Source organism: Lutra lutra, chromosome 15 (assembly GCF_902655055.1).
Source record: "Lutra lutra chromosome 15, mLutLut1.2, whole genome shotgun sequence".
Classification (NCBI taxonomy): domain Eukaryota; kingdom Metazoa; phylum Chordata; class Mammalia; order Carnivora; family Mustelidae; genus Lutra; species Lutra lutra.
The window spans coordinates 2,149,315-2,173,549 of NC_062292.1; the positions used below are offsets into that span (position 1 = coordinate 2,149,315).

The 24,235-nt window shown below is 35.1% G+C and overlaps 1 protein-coding gene across 3 annotated transcripts in view; it reads right to left on the reverse strand.

Moving 5' to 3' along the window:
• Positions 1–24,235, reverse strand: part of KIFAP3 (kinesin associated protein 3) — a 191,090-nt gene that overhangs the window by 23,905 nt on the left and 142,950 nt on the right. For all 3 annotated transcript variants that reach the window (XM_047704339.1, XM_047704340.1, XM_047704342.1), the window contains 2 exons: positions 12,700–12,889; positions 5,827–5,926 (listed from right to left, as the gene is read on the reverse strand). In XM_047704339.1, coding sequence (XP_047560295.1) covers positions 5,827–5,926; positions 12,700–12,889 — 290 coding nt within the window. The remainder of the gene's footprint in view (positions 1–5,826; positions 5,927–12,699; positions 12,890–24,235) is intronic.

The following is a 24,235-nucleotide window of genomic DNA, read 5'->3' on the forward strand; positions in this document are numbered from 1 at the left end:
GTCTGAAAAAAATAACTAAAGCTGGGAGTTTTTTAAAAAGGCTTCTCATGAATTTTCTCCTCTTGGAAAAATCGACAGGAAAATAAATAAATAAATAACTATGATAATTTTTTTAAAGATCTTATTTACTTATTTGACACAGACAGAGAGATGGCAAGTAGGCAGAGAGGCAGGCAGAGAGAGAGGGGGAAGCAGGGTCTCTGCTGAGCAGAGAGCCCAATGTGGGCGATCCCAGGACCCCAAGATTATGACCTGAGCCAAAGCAGAGGATTAACCCACTGAGCCACCCAGGAGCCCCTATAATAATTTTTGATAAAAGTTTAATAGCACACTAAATACAGCAGTATTTTAGTGAATGACTATCTGTAAAGGATTTCATAAGTAATACCATACCAATTCATACCAATTCATACGTTCTTAAAATGCTGCTGAACAAATGGCTGGTCCCAATGTCATCCAAAGGAACTATTTCTAGGAAGTTCTTTTCATTTTTTTTTGATCCTTCCATATAATTTCTGTACTACTTACTCAGTAAGGAAGGTCACTAAAACTTTATTAGAATAGAAGAGTATGGGTTTTCAATTAAAATTGATACAGAACTTATCAAAGAGGGGATTTTATAGGCATATGTACATTTCTCTCAATATAAAAGAACTTCTTGACTTGCCAAATTAAGGGTTGTAAGAAAGACAATAATTTGATTTCTCCTTTGAATAACTGCTTTGAAATAGTCTCATAACATACAGTTCTAAGAATAATATGTAGTTCTGTAAACATTACACAATGGCATCTAGACAGAGTATGTAATTTGGGGGTTACTTTTTTCAAATGAAAAAACTGATTAAATAGCTGAATATAACTAAAGTGGCCTGAAAGCTAAAGAAATAAGTCTAATTTTGACATGTAGAATCCTTGTCTCAGGAAAAATTACACATTTAAAAATTTGGATAAAAGATTTTCTTTATATATTAATCTGTTAGTTCTACTCAGGATGATTTTAAAAAGTGTTACTACCATTTCAACTGTGATTTAAATGTTTGAAAAAATAAATTAGAAAGAATGGACTAAAAAGTGTGTATATATAATATATAATGTATACAATGAACAGAATAGTTAATGTCAAAGTATTCTCAGGAAGGGAAAGAAAGAGGAAAGCTATCTAAAACAAAGAAAACGAAAGTGTAAGAATCAGATGGCTCAGATAATGCAAACATCTATTTCATCTTTGACTCCAATGAAATGGTCAGTAAATGACATCACTGTGCCAACCACAAAGAAGAACTCCAGGCCCTCTGAAAAATATTTTTCAAAGCCCTAAGGAAACCTAAGCAGTCTCTGCAATTTTTTTCCCAGTTTATGAAAATTGGATTCCTATAAAAGAAAAATGGACCATTTTTACTGCAACAAAAACTGATTTGTAAAAGCTGGAAGCAGTTTAAAAATACTCAACATGAGGTTCTTGTTAGTCTTGAAAAGTAAGAGTTATAATAAAAAAACGGTCCAAAAATATGGTGCGGATATATTGTATATAAGAGGGAAAAAAGTGAGTCCTACTCCTATTATTTTTAATTAGCTTTAATAGTAAGTTCCACTTTACTTTCTAACACCAATTCAGATTTTGCGGGGGGCGGGGGCGGTTGGTGGGTACGAGATTTACATCTAGCCCTCTGGGATTGGCAACTCTATAGCTAATGCCTTGGAGCCCTAATGTATTTTGCATCACCTCTAAATGTCGGGAAATTCTGGCGCCAAGAGATTTAAACTGATAGTGACACATGTCTAAAACCAGGATTTGCTGTCCAACTGCCAGTATCTATTTTATCAAACATCCAGTCTCCCCTGCAGAATAGGATAGATGAGTTTAACAATTTTCACTATTTCCAATTAAACTGCCTTGGCTTATTGCAAAAGTGTAGGCATTCAGATTAAGAAGGATTCCCTGACTTAGATTTTTTAAGAAAAAAATACCAATTTAAGTGGTTTAAGCAATTCTCTAAATTTGGCTTAGTGTCCCCATTTTAACAGATTTGTCCTATTACTAAACTTTGTCATTTTAGGAATAAAGTGAAGAATTTTTCTTTGACCAATTAAAAAAACCTCTCTAATCATACAAATTAGAAATTTATTTTTTACTTTTCAGGAACGTGGGATCATCTACTTTACATGAATCCACTGGAACTAATATGTTAAAAAACCACAAGGACAGAGAAGCCGTGAGTACTGGCTGGAGAGCACGCCACTTGGCACTGTCATATCATTTCACATTCTCAAATCATTAAAAACAATGGTAAAGATAAAAATTCACATTTATACATTAATTTTTAAAACATTTTTAACTTGACAGTGCTTATTTATCAAAGACATATGATAAAGAACAGGGAAAAAATTTTAAGTTATCTGGACAACTTCCCTGATTTAAAGGAAAAAAACCCTCAAAAGAGGTAACATTTCCACTTTTTACAAGTATTTAAAGAACAGTGTTTTCAATATTCAGAATTCAATCAAGACATTATACTTAGAAATTTCATAGTTAACTCCAATTTTTCATGCTGCCCACGAAGTCTGCATATTCTCATCTTTCCAAAGGAGATGAAGAACAAGAGTCCAATACCCTCTGTTCACATTTCTCAAAAAATAATCCTATTTTGTTTAAAATATTCCTATTCTGTTAAAGTAAACAGTTTCAAAAGTAGTATTTTAAGGCAATGTTATTTGGTCTAATTGGCTTTAAATTTACCTATTGGATATCAGAAGCTAAAAGGTAGCCATTAGTTTAAAATTTCACATCTGGGACAGTATGCAGCAAAATGATTATGCCAAATATGTGAATAATTATGTAGCAATTTAAAATACTTAAATCTTTGCAGAATTAAAAAGTAAGCCAGAGTTAAGATCCATGGTTTGTTACTATCAAAGAAGAGCACAGAAATCCTATTAAAAGAGAATCCTAACTAACCAAAAATGACTGAATAAAAGAAAGAGTAAATGATTCCAGAGTAGATCAATAAAACAAAATGTAGCAAAAAGCAACCATGAGTCTTTGGCTATACTGTATACTTTCTCTGTGTCTCTGCTGATAGAATTTACAGTCCCTTGTTATTTGATCTGTTACCTACAAAAAACTGAGGAAATTCATTGTAAATTATTTCTTCTGGAAATAAAGAGAGAAAATGATACAGTTATGTGATTTAAGGCCTGAAAAATTACAAAAGACAAGAGATGAAAGACAAAACTTTCTCAGGGGAAGTTTTTTTTTTACAGGTCAAACAATTCTCAATCAAAATGATTATAATAAGTAAGTATTTCACTCCTTTGAGTTGACAAAACAGTCTACAGTATGTTTTGTGGCTAATCCTTTAAGCCAAACATTACTGTGATGTATCTTTTATGATGTAAAAGAAGCTACTGAAATACTTTTTTCCTTGCGAAGCAACTGAAAGTACAAGGTAAGAGGCTTTCCCAAAGTCTTTTTTAAAAAAAGTTATTAACAGAACTGGGGAATAAAATCCTGAAACCTTTGGACACAATGTATAATTTACATTTTACTGGGTACCTGTATTTCTTAAAACACTTTTATTGTTTTATAAAATGACCATTTTTGAAAACCAGAAATGAAACTTTGCTGAATTGACTGCTTTGAATATTCAATTTTAATGAAAGTGTTCAGGTTCTTAATCATGTAATTATATTAAAAAATGAAGGCAAGTCTTTCTGAAATTAGTAATGCATGATTAGTATCAGTCTGCTTTCTTTAGATCGGCAAGATCTGCAGGAGATACCAAAATAATGTTTTTGTTCACAGTGAAACATAAATGGCACAATAATTGATCTTGTAATGCTCTCAGCAAAAATTTTAATATAAATAATTAGGATTATACACCCAAATCATTTCTTCCTTTTCCAATTATGTTTCAGAAAACATTTTTACAGTGAATTGTCACATGATGGAGTATAGTAGTTACAATGATTAAACAGAGCCTCTATTTAAATAATTATAGCTAATATAGACAGAAACATCAGAAGCAATCAAAAGCCATATGCTTTCTGATATTTAACCATGTTTAACTTTTATGTCCTGAGGCAAGGAGTTTCTTACCATGACAATCCAGTACACCAATGAAACTATTTCCGAAGTGTTATTATTTATTTAAAGTCCACTAAAGAATCCTGAGACAACTAAAGAATACGGAACTATATATGAGGTTATACTGCATTTCTTGTACTACTCCTATGTTTTCAACATGCTTTTAAACTTTGGGTCACAACCATCAACGAACTCTGAAATTGGTAGGCTGCAATCTGTATTTCAAAGATGGAACAGAATAGGATAAAACAATGTATATTTGTGCATTACAGGTAATAAGAATAATTACCATTTAACAAATTTTCTGTTTTACCTATATGTATAGATCTGTATGTATATAAACAAATACATAAACATATATATAGCATATCTTTGTGCTTGCACGAGGTTGCAATATGAAACGTACTGCTTTATGTGAGCTGTGATAAAAAAAAAAAAGACAGAAACACTTAAAAGTCCACTACTGTATGCGATGTTTCCTTCCAAATTAGGCATCATTTTATATTAGAAAGAACCTAAGCTTTGGGGACATACAGACCGGAGTTCAAACTTTCTTTTTTCTTTTTCTTTTTTTTTTAGCATAATTTTATTTTATTGTAATTTTTAATATTTCTTTTCAGCGTAACAGTATTCATTGTTTTTGCACCACACCCAGTGCTCCATGCAATCCCTGCCCTCTACAATACCCACCACCTGGCTCCCCCAACCTCCCACCCCCTTCCCCTTCAAAACCCTCAGATTGTTTTTCAGAGTCCATAGTCTCTCATGGTTCACCTCCCCTTCCAATTTCCCCCAACTCCCTTCTCCTCTCTTCTCTCCCACCCTATTCATGTGAGTTGGTTATTTAAATTTAAATTGTTAGAGACTTGAGTTCTTCATTTGTAAAATGGCTGCAATAATACTTGCTTTAAAACACTGCTGTGCAGGTGGCAATAAATGAAGAATATTCATAAAACAGACTATGCATGACAGATGATCAATATTGTTTACAATAATTATTGGATTAAAATGGCTTATTATAAGTGATCATTAAGAATTATAATATATTGGTCACAACTTTTTTAAAGAAAAAAATAGTCTGAAGGGCAACTAGTCTCCACCCATTCACTGAACCAGTGTAATGCGAAATTTCAACAGTCAGACTACATCAAAAATATTACACCTCTAAGAGTGATATGAAAAGGAAAATACTGTGCACACTTTCTGATAAAATTTTAAAAATCTATGACACCAGTAGGGGAGTGGAATATCTGCTGGGAGAAACATTATAATTGTAGAATGAGGCTGGCATGCCATATTTTTTTTTCCTTTAAATATTTTATTTGAATCCCACGCAGGGAAGAATAGTCTCCAATTGAATCAAAGTGTCAACTTTTAAAAACAGTGATGTCTGACGAATTATTAAAATACATGTATTGTCTTCTTATATTTTACTGGCTTTGGAAAGCACTTAGGAAACAATGTGAGTTCATTAATTTGGCGAAAGAGCTGTTTATTTCAACGGACAGCCTGTAATTTCCAAAGTGATGAAGCATTTTTTTTTCAGATCTGCAATCCTCATTTTTTAAATATAAAAAATGTGACTCCATAAGTAATTTAATATCAAACAAGCATGTTCTTGAAAATGTTGAGGATTTTTTTTCCTCTTTAATGAAAACAGAAATGGGGGAGTGAAGAGAATTCTAATTTTTCAAAAACAAGAGAAACACCATATATTAGATTTTTCTTGGAAGACTATTTACCTGCCAGGAAATGAATGCTGCCCAACTACATCTCCATTTTGAAGGTGATAATCATTGAAGAAGTCTGGACTTATGGCTCCTTCAGAGGCAATTAATCCATCTAGAAAGAAGGAAAATTGGTAACTAGTGAAACTTATTGGTAGGGAATAAGGAAATAATGCTAAGAAGCAACACAACAGAAAATAATCTGTATATTTAATCTGGAAAGAGAAATGTTAGCATGACATGCTACTCTCTCTGGGACCAAGATAAGACAATACACACTTAAGCCTTCACAACAACGCAGCAAAAACAACTGAACGCTTATCAAGCACCTACTATGTGGTAGCACTACACTAGCGCAGAGATAAATAAGACAATCTCTGCCTCCAAGGGACTTGCAGTCTTGTATAAAAACAGAGAAAAGATAAGGGGTGAGGTGAAGTAGTATGTGATAGTAAGGATGGTCCCCGCTAAGAAACCAGGATGCACAGAGACAACGAGACAGTAAACAGCATGGCGTGAGTAATTTCACACCTAGACAGCTTCATTTGTGTAGCATAATTAAGAAATTAGGTATTTCAAGTGAGTTAATTTCTAAGCAAGCACTGCTGGACACTTTCAGTGCCAACCTTAAAACACACACGCAAACTTGGGTTAGAAATGTTTGTAAGTATATTTTATATTCTCTGTGTTTTTAAAAAGTATAATGAACATAATATATTACTCCTTGATGATTTAATCTTCATTATAAGTTTCAATTACTTTTTGGTCATGCCCTGAGTAATGAGATTTATTGGACTACCTATGCTAATTTGCTCTACACCACTATGCTTTTGAGAAGTTCTTTTTCTTTGTTTATAAAGTACTCCTTTTTCTTTATCTAAGTCTTCATTATTGCTTCCTGCTTATTTTAGAATGATACTACTTTCTTATTTACTCTAATCTAAGAAACCAGATAACCTATTATTGATAAAATTATGAGTCAGTTAAGAATAAGAAAAGAATTTGAGGCAAAAAGCTCTAAGTGATGGTTTCTGGGCTGACCGAGGCATAAAAGAAATGTATTTCCGTATGTTGCTTTTGTAATAATTACTTGGAAAGCTGGCAGGCCTTTCGAAGTTTCCTTTTCTGAAAGTATTCTGGGTTGTTAAGTGACCTATAGATAAGTGTGGGCGAGGTCATACAACATTGTTTATAAAGTTGGCACAGGAAGCAAATTATTTAGTCACCAGATGGTCATTTACATCTACCACATGCATAAAATACTCTCTTAGGTTCTAGGGGAACTACAAAAAGTCCCAATACATAATTTCTGTTTTCAAGAATTTTAGATTAAGTGAAACATAAGGCAAACACTTAAGATGCAATAAAACAATACATTTATTTAATAAATGACATACAGCAGGAATGGATATAAGTAATGAATGAGTGCTGCAGGCAGAGGAAGGTGTAAAGAGATTGCTGTGCTCTGTAGGGGTTAGAAAATCTTACTTGGGGAGGAGGGAGGCAGAGGCATAACTGATTTGAGTCTTGAAAGACTGGTAGCAATTAATGACAAAATCTATTTGAGGAGCAAAGTTATTGCAAATCAAGTGAATGATAAAATTAAGTAATAGCGTTGGCAAGTGACTAAGTAAGGTGATTTGTATTTCCGAACGACCCCTGTACCACTTTTTTGTTACATATCGTATACTAAAGATTTGTATTATTATATAATTGTTGAATTGCTAATGAGTATCTTTGGTATTTCTCTTATTACTTTAGTAAATTTTAAATATTTAAGAGGTAGCTTAAAAGTATCTAATATTTAGTCCAGTTTCCATGTTCTCAAAAAGTTAATAAATCAAAAGACCAGCTAAACAAAAAAGGTTACAAAAAATGAAATTATGGGAAATGCCAAGACACAATAGATTGAGTTAAGCAGTTGCAATAATATTTTACATGGATTGAGGACTTCTTACAGGAGTGCGGCTAAAATTAACAAGGTTAAGACCAAAAAAATCAGTAAGCTCCTCTGTTAAATTAAAACCAAATAATTACAGGTCAAGTTTTAAGGAATCTGTGAATTTCAGAGGAACACAACTAAGTAACGTGCCAAAATAAAATATTTATCACACTTTGAAAGTGAATACAAAGATATTCAGCATGCTAGTAGTATAGAAGATTCTGACACCCAGAAAATAAATACACCAAATAAAAAGACACATGAATTGTATTTTAAAATGACCTAATGAAGTAAACCAGATTAAGAAGAAATTAAATGAAAAACTGTTGTCAATTTCTCAACATCTTCATTTTGATTTGGAGCTCTCATTGTCTTCAAAGGGAAAAATGAGTAGCAAAAGGATAAAGGAAATACAGAGAACTAAAAAATTGAAGCTCATCAAATAGAGATCAAACTAAAAATGTCGAAGTTTAAAGATTCAGCCAGCAATTTTATAAACCTAGAGTACAATTAGGATAATATAATAAACCCGACATAATATAAGAAAAAGTAAATTTATACTTCTGAAATTAATTTTTAATAATCTGAGAGCACAGCAATTCATTCAGTAAATTATAGCTTACACTGTGTCCTTTATAATGTCTTGACAAAATTTAGGCAGCTCTGCTGTATGGGCAATCTTTCTTTACTAGAATGGGGAATAAAAGTGAAATTACATCTTAGATAAAATCCTAGACTCAAATGCCTTGACTTCTTTGGAATTACCTATTTGTTTCTTAACATTCTGCATCCAAAATTAATTCTTTTATAGAAGTAATAAAAAGGAATCATATATTCCTGATTACAAAATCCAGCTAAATCTAAGAGTGTTCTTCCGAAGCTCCAACTCTAACCTGGATAGCGACAAGGAACCAAAGAATTTCATGGAACATTTAAACTACCAGAGAACAAACAGAAGACAGAGATGACATACACCAGAGCCCTTTGTAAGCTGTACAGCATTATAAACTTTTTGGTTACTAGATTATATGAAGCCTCTTAGACCACAGCTATACAACACACCTTTTTGACGTGCTCCCGGTAATGATGACAAATATGACTATGAGTAAAATGGGGTATGTACTGGGGCAAGAAGGAAATCAAAGCAAGTTTATTGTGAGCACAGGTAATTTATCAACCTTCTGATTTCTGCAACCTAGTAAAAAACTGGCTTATAGAGATTGTGAATAAAAGTACAACAGGGGCACCCGGGTGGCTCAGTGGGTTAAGCCTCTGCCTTCGGCTCAGGTCATGATCCCAGGGGCCTGGATTTGAGCCCTGCGTCGGGCTCTCTGCTCAGTGGGGAGCCTGCTTCCTCCCCCCCCCCCCCCCCCCGCCTGCCCCTCTGCCTACTTGTGCTCTCTCTCTGCATGTCAAATAAATAAATAAAATCTTTAAAAAAAAAGGTAAAATAACTCAGTATCTTCTTATATACATTGTACTGAAATAATCTTTATTTCTTAAAGTCAAATGAAAATATAATATTGGGCTTTTTAGTGAATGAGTCAAAAATGAAATTGTGACTGTCTGGGAGAAAACAGATATCAATAATGAAGAAAGTGAGAAAAAGAAATTGCTAAAATAGAAAAATCAAAACTTACCGAGCTACACCTTATAAGACATATCACAGAAACATACAGGTAAACGAAAACTATTTTTTTTTAAGATTTTATTTATTTATTTGACACAGAGAGATCACAAGTAGGCAGAGAGTCAGGCAGAGAGAGAAGAGGAAGCAAGCTCCCCGCTGAGCAGAGAGCCTGATGTGGGGCTTGATCCCAGGACCCTGAGACCATGACCTGAGCCGAAGGCAGAGGCTTAACCCACTGAGCCACCCAGGTGCCCCGAAAACTATGGTTTTACAATAATCCTGAGACAGAAACACACATTGTAAGCTTCATATTCCAGAAATATATTCACATATTAAATGCTAAGAATAAGATTCAGCAAGTTATGAAAAAACAACAAAAAAGTTATTTAGAAATATGTAGTGGTAAGACAGCTTTATAAATTATACTTCCTCTGTGGGTAAACGTGTTAAAGCAAACAGCATCATTTTTACGATGGAATAGGAAATTACTCAGTGACTACATTCACAATAATTTTAGACTTTAAGGAAAAAAATACCATAACTAAAGGAGATGGTAGATTCCTATTTTCTTGTGACAACACTAAGATCTTTTTAAGAATAAAAAGGAGAGAGAAACATGTATTTTCACATATTTAACATTTGAAAATACAGAGGGCAGTACTGATGAGTAGCAGCAACAAATGCTATTTCATTTTAACATAAAAGATAAGACCCAGGGAGTCACGGGCCACTTAACTTCACCTCGGTGGCAGAAAAGCTACTATGGCTGCTTTCATCAGAGGCAGCCTATAGTTTCATGCATACCACGGACTTGAATAAGATGGCTCAAGTTTTCAAACAAATCTGCAGTTTTATAAATTTCTCTGGTGTTTCTGAAGATGCAACTGCACACAGTGAAAGACAAGAGGCTGCTGTTATCTAGGTTTCATGATACGCATCAAGAGGTACCACAGATTCATTTAGTTGAACTATTCATGGAACACGAACTAGGGAAAATAACTAATAAACTAAAATAATATAGATGGCTTGATATGAGACCTTTATCTTTATTAAACTCATAGCAATGTAACCTCCACTGTTAAATGTCTACCATATCATCAGTCTACAGAGATTAAAAAAAATAAGGATATCTAATGATTATATTCTACTCCTCAAATGCTTGAATTTATTTATTTTCCCATCAGCTGTGGTTGCTTCTAAATTTTGATATATAAAAATATATATAATTCAGATCTCTCACAAAAGCGTAAGTTGTACATTTTAATTATAAAATATCTCAGAAAAATATGATTTTCATTTTAAGAGGTTAACCTATGTGAATTAATTTTGGGAATGTGGTATAAATTTTTAGAAATTTGTTCTGAAGTTCTAATCATATTAAAACAACAAAGTTGAACAGTGAGATGGTTAAAATTTTTATTCAGTTTTGGAAACTAGTAATTGATTCACACTGAAAAGCAGCCATCAATCTTCAGAGCAAGAAACTTGACTCCACAGAATTCTGATTCCGGTTGACAAAAAAATTCATATCATATATATTTTACATCATTTTACTTCATGAATATCTGAATATGTAAGGAACAGCTGCTTGCCATTACTGAACTAAGGCATTCTGGTTGGCTGAAATTAATGATCTACTCCATCTGGTTTGAAACACAAGGCAGTATTTCATAACTACTGTGAAGTTCAGTTTGGAAGAAATTAATTTTTAAAGTAAAGTATCAATTTTCCAAGGTTTCTAGTATCTATATCAAGTATAAAAACAATATAGTATTTATGGGCAATTTGCACAACACAAAATTATAAAAATAAAGTGTGATGAATACATAGCAGGGGGAAAAAGCCATTAATTGAGACATAATATTTTAATGCTTTTCATATCTAACCTGCTACAGATCTTAATTAGAAATCCTTTTCTTGGGGCACCTGGGTGGCTCAGTCATTAAGTGTCTGCCTTCGGCTCAGGTCATGATCCCAGGGTCCTGGGATCGAGCCCTCTGCTTGTGTTCCCTCTCTAGCTATGTTCCTTTCTGTCAACTAAATAAATAAAATCTTAAAAAAAAAAAAAAGAAATCCTTCTTCCTTGCAACTAATGAGTTCAATGAAGTAATATTAGTATTGGCAACAGCGCAACACTTTGACAGCCAGTATATGCAGAAACTTACCAAATCTTTGTGCCAAGCTCATCCTTGGAAAAGGCAGTATGGCAGAATCAACAGTTATAATATAAGTATGATTTATATAAAAATTAAGTTTTACCCTAAAAACACTAGCAAAGTTAGAAGGAAAAAGGTTTAAGTGTCTAAATCTTCCCAACCAAGTAGAGTTAACTATTTCAAAATGAAAGCAAAACCATGGTAAAATGAAATACACTGGAAAACAAAACATAAATTAGTTAAGTTATACATTTTTTTAAAAAAAGATTTTTAGGGGTGCCTGGGTGGCTCAGTTGGTTAAGCAACTGCCTTCGGCTCGGGTCATGATCCTGGAGTCCCAGGATCGAGTCCCACATCGGGCTCCCTGCTCAGCAGGGAGTCTGCTTCTCCCACTAACCTCTCTCCTCTCATGCTCTCTCTCTCATTCTCTCTCTCTCTCAAATAAATAAATAAAAAATCTTTAAAAAAAAAAAAAAAAAAAAAAAAAAAAAGATTTTTATTTTTATTTATTTGACAGAGATCACAAGTAGGCAGAGAGGCAGGCAGAGAGAGATGGGGGGGGGTGGGGGAAACAGGCCCCCTGCTGAGCAGAGAGCCTGATGTGGGGCTCCATCCCAGGACCCTGGGATCATGACCTGAGCCGAAGGCAGAAGCTTAACCCACTGAGCCACTCAGGCACCCCTAAGTTATACATTTAAATAAATCCCAAAGAGAGTAAAAATGAAAACCCTGAGGATGTCATTTTAAGTTATACAGTCTAGAAAGTAATAAACTGGGTTGGGGGTGGGTGGGTGAGCCTGGTAGTGGGTATTAAGGAGGGCACGTATTGCATGGAGCACTGGGTGTGGTGCGTAAGCAATGAATCTTGGAACGCTGAAAAAAAAAGTAAAAAAAAAAAAAAAAGAAAGTAATAAACTAAGAGTAATGTTCCTGGGTACAACATTTTTTTATGGAGATCACATCAAAGACTAAGTTGGAAAAAAAGGTGAGTTAACAGGTTTGCACGGTGTATATGGATGGTACTTCTAAAATTACTTGCAGAATTCCACTTACATACTACAAGAAGTGCTTCCAAAGCTTGGGAACGAGCAAGGCTGGTCTACCAAAATCCCTATTTATGGCAAACAAACTATTTAATTTTGCTTTGGTTATCACCTTACCTGAGTTATAGAAGAGGTCAGGTCTTTCAAGAATATCCCCTTCATGGATGTACGGTTCAATACGATCATCACCGTACAAGTACTGCTCACTCTCATCCAGCTGGCGGCTCTCTACCATCTCTAGCCACTGAGAGTTATGCCAGCGAAACTTTTCACTCTGAATTTTCTTAGCCCATTCTTCATCATATTCCTATTGAAAACAAATAGTCAGGTATTATTATGCAAGCTTATAAAGGAACTATCTTGGCCCTCAGATAATAGTACTAATTTGGAGGCTCTTTGTTTGGGTCAAAGAGAACATTAAAATACCTGTCAGAATTAATATATACAATAATCAATAAAACCAATTAACTACATATATTAAAGACATCTGTTTGAATTACTAATTGCTAATGGCAAAATCTAAAAGTTTAAACTTCACAAATTCTCTACTACTAGAATTTAGGTGTGCAATCAGACTTTGGCTCTCAAAGAAATCTGCGGCTATAATCACTGGTGGCAGTAATGATAGGTGCTTAAGCACTAAAATGACGTCTTTCACTACATCTTCTCTGAGATAAACACTTTTCAGTAAGAAAGAAAGGTATGTCTCCTAACTACTGAAATGGTTTACCAGGGAAAACAAAGAAAATTTAATTTTATATTAAATTAAATTCTAAGCAAATAGAATAAGGACAAATTAACATTATCTTCTTTTAAAAAAGATTTAATTTATTTATTTGACAGAGATTACAAGTAGGCAGAGAGGCAGGCCGGGGGGCGGGGGGAAGCAGGCTCCCTGCCAAGCAGAGAGCCCGACGCAGGGCTTGATCCCAGGACCCTGAGACCATGACCCAAGCTTAAGGCAGAGGCTTAACCCACTGAGCCACCCAGGCACCCAAAAAACATTCTTACTTAGTCATAATTACTTCTTTGATTGTCTATTCCTTCCTCCAATCATGAACTCCTGAGGAGCAACTTTTGACTGTGACTGCTGTCTTTCTCATACCTGTTCACACAGAATGCCCTTGGGGAACATTTCTGAAGGACTTTTCAGCAAGTTACTGTTTGCTACAGTTGAACCGATCTAGCTCTTGACTTCTGCCACAGATTGTGGCTACTTCTGACTAGTATAGCCACTGAACAATTAATGGACACTACCACTGATGGCATAGATTTAAAAAAAAGATTTCAAGGTACTTCTTGTCACTCTAACTCTAGAGTCTTAGTTTTAAATTTCTCTGTCATATCTGTAACGTTTTTGTTTATAGTCATCTAAAAAGAACTTAAAAAGGTGCCAGGCAGTACTACTATCTTCCTACAGTCAAGATGAACATGATAATTAACAGGTGGACCAAAGATACATTTTAAATACTGAGCAATTTTCATCCAAAGCTGAGGCTCAAAGTAAAAAAATATCACCAGAGAAGGAATTTCTGGGGTGTAAGAATAAGTCTAAAATTTTATTAGAATGTAACTATTATTATTATCTTGTTCAAATTTTACTTGTTTAATTTGGTAAGTTTCACATGATCTATAAATCTCAGTGTCAGCTGTCAGATTGTGTGTTCTAACTTGTACATCTTTGAAACTATGATAGATGTCCCTTTTTAACTGAGGGGAAAGTAGAAAACCTTTTTGGCTATGATACTACTGATGGCAGTTTTGCCACCAAATTATTAAGCTTTCCTTTTTTTTTTTTTAAAGATTTTATTTATTTACTTGACAGATATCACAAGTAGGCAGAGAGGCAGGCAGAGAGAGAGGAAGGGAAGCAGGCTCCCTGCTGAGCAGAGAGCCTGATGCGGGGCTCGATCTCAGGACCCTGGGATCATGACCTGAGCGGAAGGCAGAAGCTTTAACCCACTGAGCCACCCAGGCGCCCCTAAGCTTTCCTTTTTTAACAGTTAAATATTAACAGTCCTATTAAGCTCTCTATTTCCTGATATATTATTTAAAATTTAATTGTATAAAAGATCAGTTATAAACATTATTACATTTTACTTCAAAAATAATAAACATTTACTAATCCAACTGTTATAATTTCAGTATTTAAATCACTGGATTTTTTTTTTTAAAGATTGATTTTAGAGAAAGCAAGTGCGCATGCATGCCTGCGAGAGTGGGGAAGGGGCAGAGGGAAAGAATTTTCAAGCAGACTCCGCGCTCAGGACTGGGGAGTCCAAGGTGGGGCTAGACCTCAGGACCCAGGAGAGCACCACCTGAGCTGAAACCAAGAGTCAGACACTTAACTGACTGAGCCAGTCTGGTGCCCCAAAGGAATTTTTTTTTTTACTCCAAGTTACAGCTACAGTTTTAATCTATATTTGAAATTGACAATTTAGATATAAACAATAAATGCTAAATCCAAATCCCATCTTGTTGGTATGCTTACAATGAACAGATATGATGATAATTAATACAATCCTCCATTTACTGATTACACATTAGTTGTTCTGATAAAATGAGATAATACATATAAAGCATTTAGAAAACCTATATTGAAAACACTTAATGTTAGCCATTACTGTTAATTAATCGAACTGATGGCTTCCTGAATAATTACTATAATTATTATCATGTTATAAATGAGAAAACAAGGCCCAGGACACTGAATTAACTTAAGTGCACACAGCTAATGTGGCTATTACAGCATTGTAAACCCTGGGTTAGTAATGTGGAAAAGGCAATTAAACAGAGGACCAATGAGTGTTTGTCAGGGTCACTGTGGAATGGATTCTTTAGTAATGAGAATATAATAAATGGACTCCAAGGTCAACTTTCAGCTCCAAGGTTCTACGAATGTGTTGAACTGTTGACCAAGCAGTGATTTGAGAGGAAGTAGCTTCTGGTCTGGGAAATTTATTTTATAACACACGGTATTCTCAATCATGTTCTCTCTGACCTGGCCGCACATGGGAGGGTGTAAGGGAAAGAGGGAGTTAGAAAAGCAACAGCACAGAGATGTTATAAGTAGTTTCACTGGCTACAGATTTGAATGGTTCACTTTGGGTTTCCAAAACTAAATGAAATACTAAGTGGTGCTAATTATGCAATATGAGCACTGTGATTAGTTTTAAAATAATTTTGCCCAGATGCTAAATTTAATTTTGAACCTCTTTAAAATTCATGCCTTTGCAAGTATACTTCTTGGTTCTCTAAGTGGCACAGTTGTATGTTAGCTGCAAAGTTGGCTGTACAAACATATTACTGTCATATTAGAAGTGGCTAGATAATTTAAAAAGAACTGATCACATACACTTAGAGAAGAAAAGAATGAGCTTATTATCCATAAGATAAAAAAATTAATGCATAAACAAAAAGTAAATGGTATTTGGGGCAAGAAATTCTCTGTACTAACTGGCTTTTCTCCTTAAAGATAAACTAGTTACAGGTCACCAAAATATGCCTTATATTATGCCTTATTATACCCAGAAGAGACCTTAGAATACCAGAAATCCTACTAAACCCACATTAAATACTGAACCAGCTGGACACGTCTTGTTTCTTTTGTGAATCTAGCTTGTTTCACTTGGCAAGAGGCAGGAAACAAACTTCTTATTTGGTAGACAAATTTTAAATTTGATTATCTGAAGGAAGAAGTAGTCAAGAAGGATGATAGAAAAACACGACTTGATTGCTTTATTATCATTTTGTTTCAAGCATACGGATTCCTAGTGTAAGAACAGGAGATAAAACCCAGTCAAGTGCTCAAAACACAGAAAAGATGGGGTTCACTATTCCATTGAGAGTAAAACTTGCTGCTATTATCTGTGAAATGTTACAGAAATAGGTATAAGTTGAAAAGTAAACTGGGGTGCCTGGGTGGCTCAGTCAGTTAAGCATCTGACTCTTCCTTTTGGTTCAGGTCATAGTCCAGGGTTGTGAGATCAAGCCCCCATGTCTGGCTCATGCTCAGTGCAGAATCTGCTGGGGATTCTCCCCCTTTCCCTCTCTCTCCCCACTTCTGGCCCCTCCCTGCTCACGCTGGTGTGTGCGCCAGTGCTCTCTCTCTTCTAATAAAGCAATGAAAAATAAAGAGTATTAAAAAATCTTTAAATCACATATCCCTAAAATGTATTTAGCCTCGTAAGTAATGCTCTGCACAAAGAAAAAAAATCATGCTTATTCTAGGCATTAGTAACTTACATGCTTCTCAGAAGATTTTAATACTCTAATAATAAAAGTACATGTAAAAATGTATAAGATGATGCTATTTTCTTCACAAACGCCCTTCAATCTTAAGCCTTCTTATCACCCTTCAAGCTTATGGCAATGCTCTTATTAATGAACCTACACATAGAAGGCTTAGTATTTAAAAAGAGACCATCTCTCCACAGCCTATCTAACCGTCTGACAGAAGTCCAAACACACAAAGTGTGAGCATCCGTGGCTAAATTTTGGCCTTAAAGCTTGATTTGTTAGTGTCTTGGGAAGCTGATTTTCCAAGGCAGGGAGTTAGCACAGATCTAGCACTAATGTAATTAGACTATTTTTATGCAATCTGAATTCCTTTAAAGTTTTTACCATTTTTTTGGATCAGTTTATGACTGAGTAAATCCATAGAACCAAGACACATCTTAACATTATAAGGCCAAAAAGTATAGTAGCAATGATGCAGACTATACTGTCCCTTTTAAAAAAATAATTTTATTCTAATTTTAAGTATTTTTGTACTATAAAACTATAGGTTTAATTTTCTATGACTAACATAATGATTAACGTGTGCATTACTGTTTACAGAATCACAATGAAAGCACTATGACCACCTGCTTAGCTAGTCAGAAAACAACAGTTTTTCCTTCAGGAAATAGTAGACAAAATCTGTTATTCCATACCAAGCTGTGTAATCATCCAGGCTATAGAAAATTATGTTTTGCAAATGATCCAAAGATTATAGATCCCCACTACAGTGAATCCACTACAATGACAACAGGGAGTTTCATGGGAGGTAACCTTAAGATTTAATAAGTACCTGTGGCTTTTTGTTATAGATCATAGCAAAGAAAATAAACCTTGACAAACCAGTATCAAGGCCTTAAAGTCTCAAGTAGTTACAACAAGACCATTTGAAAATATTTATAACTGTAAAACTATTTCATTATTGAAAGAAAGCTGAAAATTGTAGAAAAATAGCCATACTGTTAGCTAACTAGAATACTAATACTATATATATATCCTATTGATTTTCAATGACTTCCTTAATTCCAAAAGTAATTGCTAACTTTAGGAAATATTTTAAAATAAGTATTTTTAAGATTTAGAACCTAAGTATGAAACATTATTAATATACTGTATTTGTGCCATAAAAGTTTGCTTTAGGTTGTGATAATACAGCTTCAAGTACTTGAATGTTTACCAAATAAAGCATTCTGGAATGAAGTATGTTGTAAGGAATACGATATTGGTTTAAGTAATTAACTTCTCCTTTTCCTTTGTAGTACACATTAGTGAAAAATCAAATGCGACAGTACTATTTTCATATGCGATGCTGGCTTTTCATCGTTATGTTTCTGAAACACTGATTTTTATGTCCCAGGTTCCTTGACTATCAAATATTTTAGCTTACGGCTACCAAGAATCTATTTAGTACTAAATTAATAGGCTGGGTAGGACAGTGGTCCCAAGGATTTTAGATTTTGGCAAAGTTTCGCAAAAACAAATTTCGGGGACTGATGTTAAATGTAAATCAACTGCCACCTACTATTATTGTCTTAGAAAAGAAAGACCATTTTAAGACTAAAAATGTAAGAAAGACAATCTCAAAATGAAGATCTACTTTCCCCAAACAAATCATGTTAACGTTATTGCATGTAACTCTTCCCCAGCCTTGCTCTCTATGTGTGTCTCTCCCCTGACCTCCTCCCACCTTTCTTTTTTCCCCCCTTTCTCTCCCATTTTAGTAAAAACCAGTACAAGCTTTATCATGCTCCAGGGATGAGCACTCCAGAAGACCTGGCCTCAGCTCTCTTCTTTGTGTGTCCTTAGTGAGCGTAGTTTAACAGCCTTGGTACAGGCAGTTTCTTGGTGTCTCAGAGTCCGAATTTACAGGTGTCAGCGATACTATGGTAAGGTGTACTTCAAAGAACACTGGATTAGGAGGTAGGAGGCCTGGGTTCTGTGTTTCGCTCTGATACTGACAGAAATGAGCGACCATCTCCAGGTATTTTATTCCTTTTGGTCTTAGATTCTTCATTTCTAAAATGAAACGGATCTAAGATTTGCTCAAGTTCTAACATTCTATAAATAAAAACCTCTGATTAATACCATTATTTCATAAAGCTACTGAGATACTTATCCCCCAAACTGAAGAATCCTGGCAGTCTAAGGAGTTTATTTTAAAAAATCAAATAGCAACTCTGTGAAATTGTGTGAGACTGATGACTCACAGACCTGTCCCCCAAAACAAATAATGCGTTCTATGTTAGTAATACTCACAAAAAATTAAATAGCAACTCTAAAAGAATATCCAGTATCAAAAATTTAATAAATTCAACATATAGCAATTAAAATCTGTTCTCTCTAACCCCTCTCCCCCAAATCTCTCCTCTCTTAAACACCCCTGGCCCCACTGTCAGGAAATGACCAGGAATTCAGGGACGTCACAGCTCGACCACAGCCGAGATAAGTCATAAAAGTTTATCAAGCCATTGTGGAAATACTCCAGGAATATAGTTACTTATTACTTCATTTTTGAAATGCTTCTTTTTACAACAAGGGTACCCTGATGTCCTTGCTTTGAGACTTGAGTTTGTCTTGTATTTGAAGGTACACATGCTTTGTTTTTTATTTTCTCTTCTCAGCTCCTGAAATGATCTTAAGCACTCAGTTTCTATAAAAACTAAAGTGTCATTAAAGACTTATGGTTTGGTTTTAAATGGAATGTGCCATCCTTTTTGAAGTCCTACATCGCTTTGTTTACTACTTAACCACAGAAACATCGTGAAGCCTTAACCAGCCTATTATCAGAGCCTGTTCACGATCAGGAAAACTCTTTGTAACTGGCTTCCGTCACACCTTGTATCTGATTAACACACTATAGGATAACACAGAGCTACACAGATCTGCTTTGTGTTCTAACATACCTGATGGAAAGCAGATTTTCCTTTCTCCTTTAATGTGACAGCCCCCTAATTGAGAATGTAATATGGTTTATTTAATACACTTCTTCATACTAAATTAAAGCAGATCTAGAGTAATTTAGTTGCTCATTAAGGTTAAGGTAATAACTGCTAAGAAGATGCCTTTTTATAGCTTAGAAAACACTTATCCCAATGATATGTACAAGATAATTAAATACAGATATACACGTAATTAAACACACATACATAACAGAGTTGACTTTAATGCACATACTACCTATTTCTCAACAGTACTATCCCAAGTTTTGTCCTGTAGTCTTGACTATGACACTTTCTAACCAGACCTCAAATATAATTAATTATCTCTTCAACCACTGCTTAAAGCACTGAGGAGGCTTATCTGTGAAATATCATTTCAAATATCACGTCAGTAGGGACACAGAGTTAAAGACAGATATCAAATCACAGGGACCTGTGGCTGGAAAGACAAGAGACATCACCCCTTCACCAGAAAATCTAGGTACACCCCTTTTCCCATAAAAACCTTATAGACACAATGGGCCACTAGTATAGAACATCTGTTGCTAGGGCCAAAGAGTAGTCCTGCTCCTGGAAGGCGAGCTCAAGATGAGATGACAGTCTGCGGGTGTTTTCTAGAGTACAGAATGTAAACTTGACATTCTGGGGACTTTGTGTTGTTGAGTTTTGTATTCCTAGTATCTTAGTGTCTTAACACAGTATGTCCTTAATAAAATAAATTAAATGTTTTACAACCCAGTAATGTCAGGGAAGGAATTTGTTTACCAACTGGGGAAGAATTTATGAGGTTGTCAAATACTGCATGCGAAGCTGAGGAAGTACTGAAGGATAAAAATCTAATTGGGTTTTTAGAAACTGTCTATGATTAGAGGATTCCATTCTTCCCTTCAGGATTCCCAAGGCTTGGAGAAGAAAAGACAATGATCAACTACCAAATATCCTCTCTCCTTGTCTCCCCACTCCTCTCCGAATCCACTCTAATCCCTACCTCCCAGAGCTACATGTAAGGCCTAGTCAGACAGGTGACAACTTGCTGATGAGCCCATAGAGACCGCATCACCAAACAGATAGTCCTCCAGGGTACAAAGAGTACTACCACCACACATCTGTTTCAAGTCACCAATTGTAGGGCTTGGGCCCAAACACACTAAACAAATCATCACTAATGTAGCATTTCTATAATTGGGGGGACAAGTTCTTTACTGCACAAGGCATATTTCCCTAAGGCTTACAAGGTATCTAAATGTTTCTTATTATTCCACCCTGTCTTAAATAAAAAAGAAGTTTGCTTTCTTAAATTGCCTCAAGCTACAAATACTCGCATTAGCTCTTTCTTAAAAATTTTTAATTGTTATAGTACATAGTCATGCTGAGAATACTAGGATATCAAAGTCCAGAGGTAAAAAGAATCTTAAGAGATCATCCCCTCCCATTCTAGGCAGGTTTCTAACTATTTAAGAAAGTTGGTTATTCAGTTTTTACTAATGCTGACTGGACAGAGGCTTTACATTCTCCCTTGACGGCTTATTTCTAGTGTTTCATCATCTTTGCTTTGTCTAATCAAAGTTTCTCCTGTTTTGAATTAAGTCAATTTCCTCTTGTTTTACTCTTGAAAAAGATTTGGGACAAGAAAATAGCACCCTGAGTCATGATCAGTAGTAGAGTCTGAGCTCAAAGAACCGGACTGGCAGCTATGTCCTGTCCCAAGTGAACCTGAGAAGCTGTCATTTTACTGATGCATTAAAATGGCCCACTCCTCAAATTTCTCCCAAACAAGGAGGCTTAGCAAGGTAGCAGTATAACTCTGGCCTGAGGTTAGTGGATAAATTGAGTCCAAATTAAAATAAGTCACCACAGATTCAGAACATGGGTAATTTAACAGACGAGGCACTTCTACACTAGAAAAGGCAGATTCCTGTTTACTACACTGTCCGAATCAAGGCCTTTCAGTTAATTACCCTATTTAGAACTGCTCTGACATGGAGTTTTAAAATGCCAAATTCAGCCATTTTGCAGAATAATCTTAAACTGTAAATAGTCATATGTCTGGCCAAAATAATACTCCAAATAATGTTCCATAGTTAAAACCCAAACAGTGAACAGATTATCTTCCTACACCATTTAAAAAATTTAAATGAAAATAATGTAGATAATTAACGGTACCAAGGAAAGAAAATGTTGGTCCAGATAGGTAATCCACATATAAATTTCTCAACAAGGTCTGAGTTTTGGCCTAGTTCGAACAAAACTGAGGCTGACCATCATATGGGATATGCTCCATATTTTCCCTAACTCAACTAACAATAACTCTCTAATCCCCAGAAACGTCACTGTAAATTGAATCTTCAAAAAGCTATACACTGTCTGAGATTACTCAGCTGGTGAAAAGAAAGAGAATCAGTTGTATTCTAGATGCAATATTCTGTTAGACCAAATTGCCATGTTATAAAGGCCAAAAGTTGAATGTAAAACCAGAAACCCTACTCAGCTGTGAAGGGGAGAAAAAGTTTTGGGAAGAAGCTGCTCCCAGTGGTGCAGTTCCTTACTATCAAGCTAGAACTGAACCGGGGCCTTGACTCTCATGAGTGTATAAGAGCAGAAAGGTAAAGAAACATTCTTCCAGCAGAATGTGGGATGTTTTGAGCCCTTCCATCAGCTGTAGACCACTTCTGTCCATCTAAAAAATTTAGCTGTGAATATGACCTGGTTGGGTAGCACAGCAGGACTTTTAAATCACATAATTCACACATGAGTATCTTTAAATATTGTATTTAATAGGTTTATTATTTCTAAATACCTTTTCAGACTAAACTTTTCCAATGTGTGAAATGAAACAATCTAAAATTACTTGGCATAATATCAAGTACTTACTTTGTTAAGTCTCATGTGGAGTCATAGACAGATTAGGTGAACCTTCAAGGTAGCTTGTTCGAATTTTTTTATACAAAGTCAAGTGATCAGATACCATCTTAGGGAGTCATATGTAGCTGGCTGATATATCACCAGTTTCATTTTGCTGATTATTCTTTGAAGACCTTATCAACAAGGTTCTTTGTAAAAATAATTACCTAAATAATTTTCTTTGTTTACATTTTAACTCTGATCAGGATTTATAAATTCCTTTAAGGACGGTAAGATCAACAAAGTAAAATGAAGATTAAAAATCCTCATTGGATTTAGAAAAACGAAGGCCAGGGTGACTTTAGTGAGAACTGTATCAGTGCAATAATGGAGGCAGAACCCCAAATTGGTACAGATTGAAAGGATGAGGGGAAATGAAGAAATAAAGGAAGTAATATGTAGATTTTTTCAAAACATTTGTTTGACAGGGAGAGAGAGAGAAAGAGAGAGAACTAGGACAGCAGTCTAGAAAAAATAGGTAGACACAAGGTAAGGAAAATTTCTGTTCAAGATGAGAGACTTTAGCCCAGAGTTTAAAAATAATTGGGAGTAAAATTTTTCACCTTATATTCATATTTGATTCTAAATATTTTTATAAGAAGACTGAGCTGGCATTTTGGAACTATCATTAATTTATATTCTAAACCAAACATGCCTAATATGTAAATCTAAACATTATTGCCTTCAAACAAGAAGATAATTTATTTATTTATTTATTTTTAAAAAGATTTTATTTATTTGACAGACAGAGATCACAAGTAGGCAGAGAGGCAGGCAGAGAGAGAGAGAGAGAGAGAGAGGAGGAAGTAGGCTCCCCACTGAGCAGAGAGCCCGATGTGGGGCTCGATCCCAGGACCCTGAGGTCATGACCTGAGCTGAAAGTAGAGGCTTTAACCCACTGAGCCACCCAGGTGCCCCAAACAAGAAGGTAATTTTAAGAGTAAGCTAAAAGCTTATAAAAAATTTTTTTAAAATTTAAAAAAGTATGCTAAAAGCAATCCATAACAAACTGACATCTTTTCTCCTTTCCTCATTGCTTAAGGTAAGATAATCACAAACAGAACATTAAAAAGTTTTTTATTCATACACTATATACTTCATATACAACACTGACTGAGTGATCTACAAGAAAATAGTATACGAGGGGCACCTGGCTGGCTCAGTCAGAGTCAGGTTAGTGTCTGATTCCTGATTCCAGCTCAAGTTGTGATCTCAGGGTCCTAGGATTGAGCTGTGGGTCGGGCTCCAAGCTTAGCAGGGAGTCTGCTTGGGATTCTCTCTCCCTCTCCGATTGCCCCTCCCCCCCTCTCTCAAATAAATAAATATTAAAAAGAGAAAATTCTATATGAGCCATGAAATTATTCTCTAGGAGTAATAAATATCCTCTATTTATAAACCCTGTGACCAGGGGCCTACATGTCTGAAACATCTTACCAAAGCAAGAATTTAATATGTAAAAATTTCCTTGGGGCGCCTGGGTGGCTCAGTGGATTAGCCTCTGCCTTCGGCTCTGGTCGTGATCCCAGGGTCCTGGG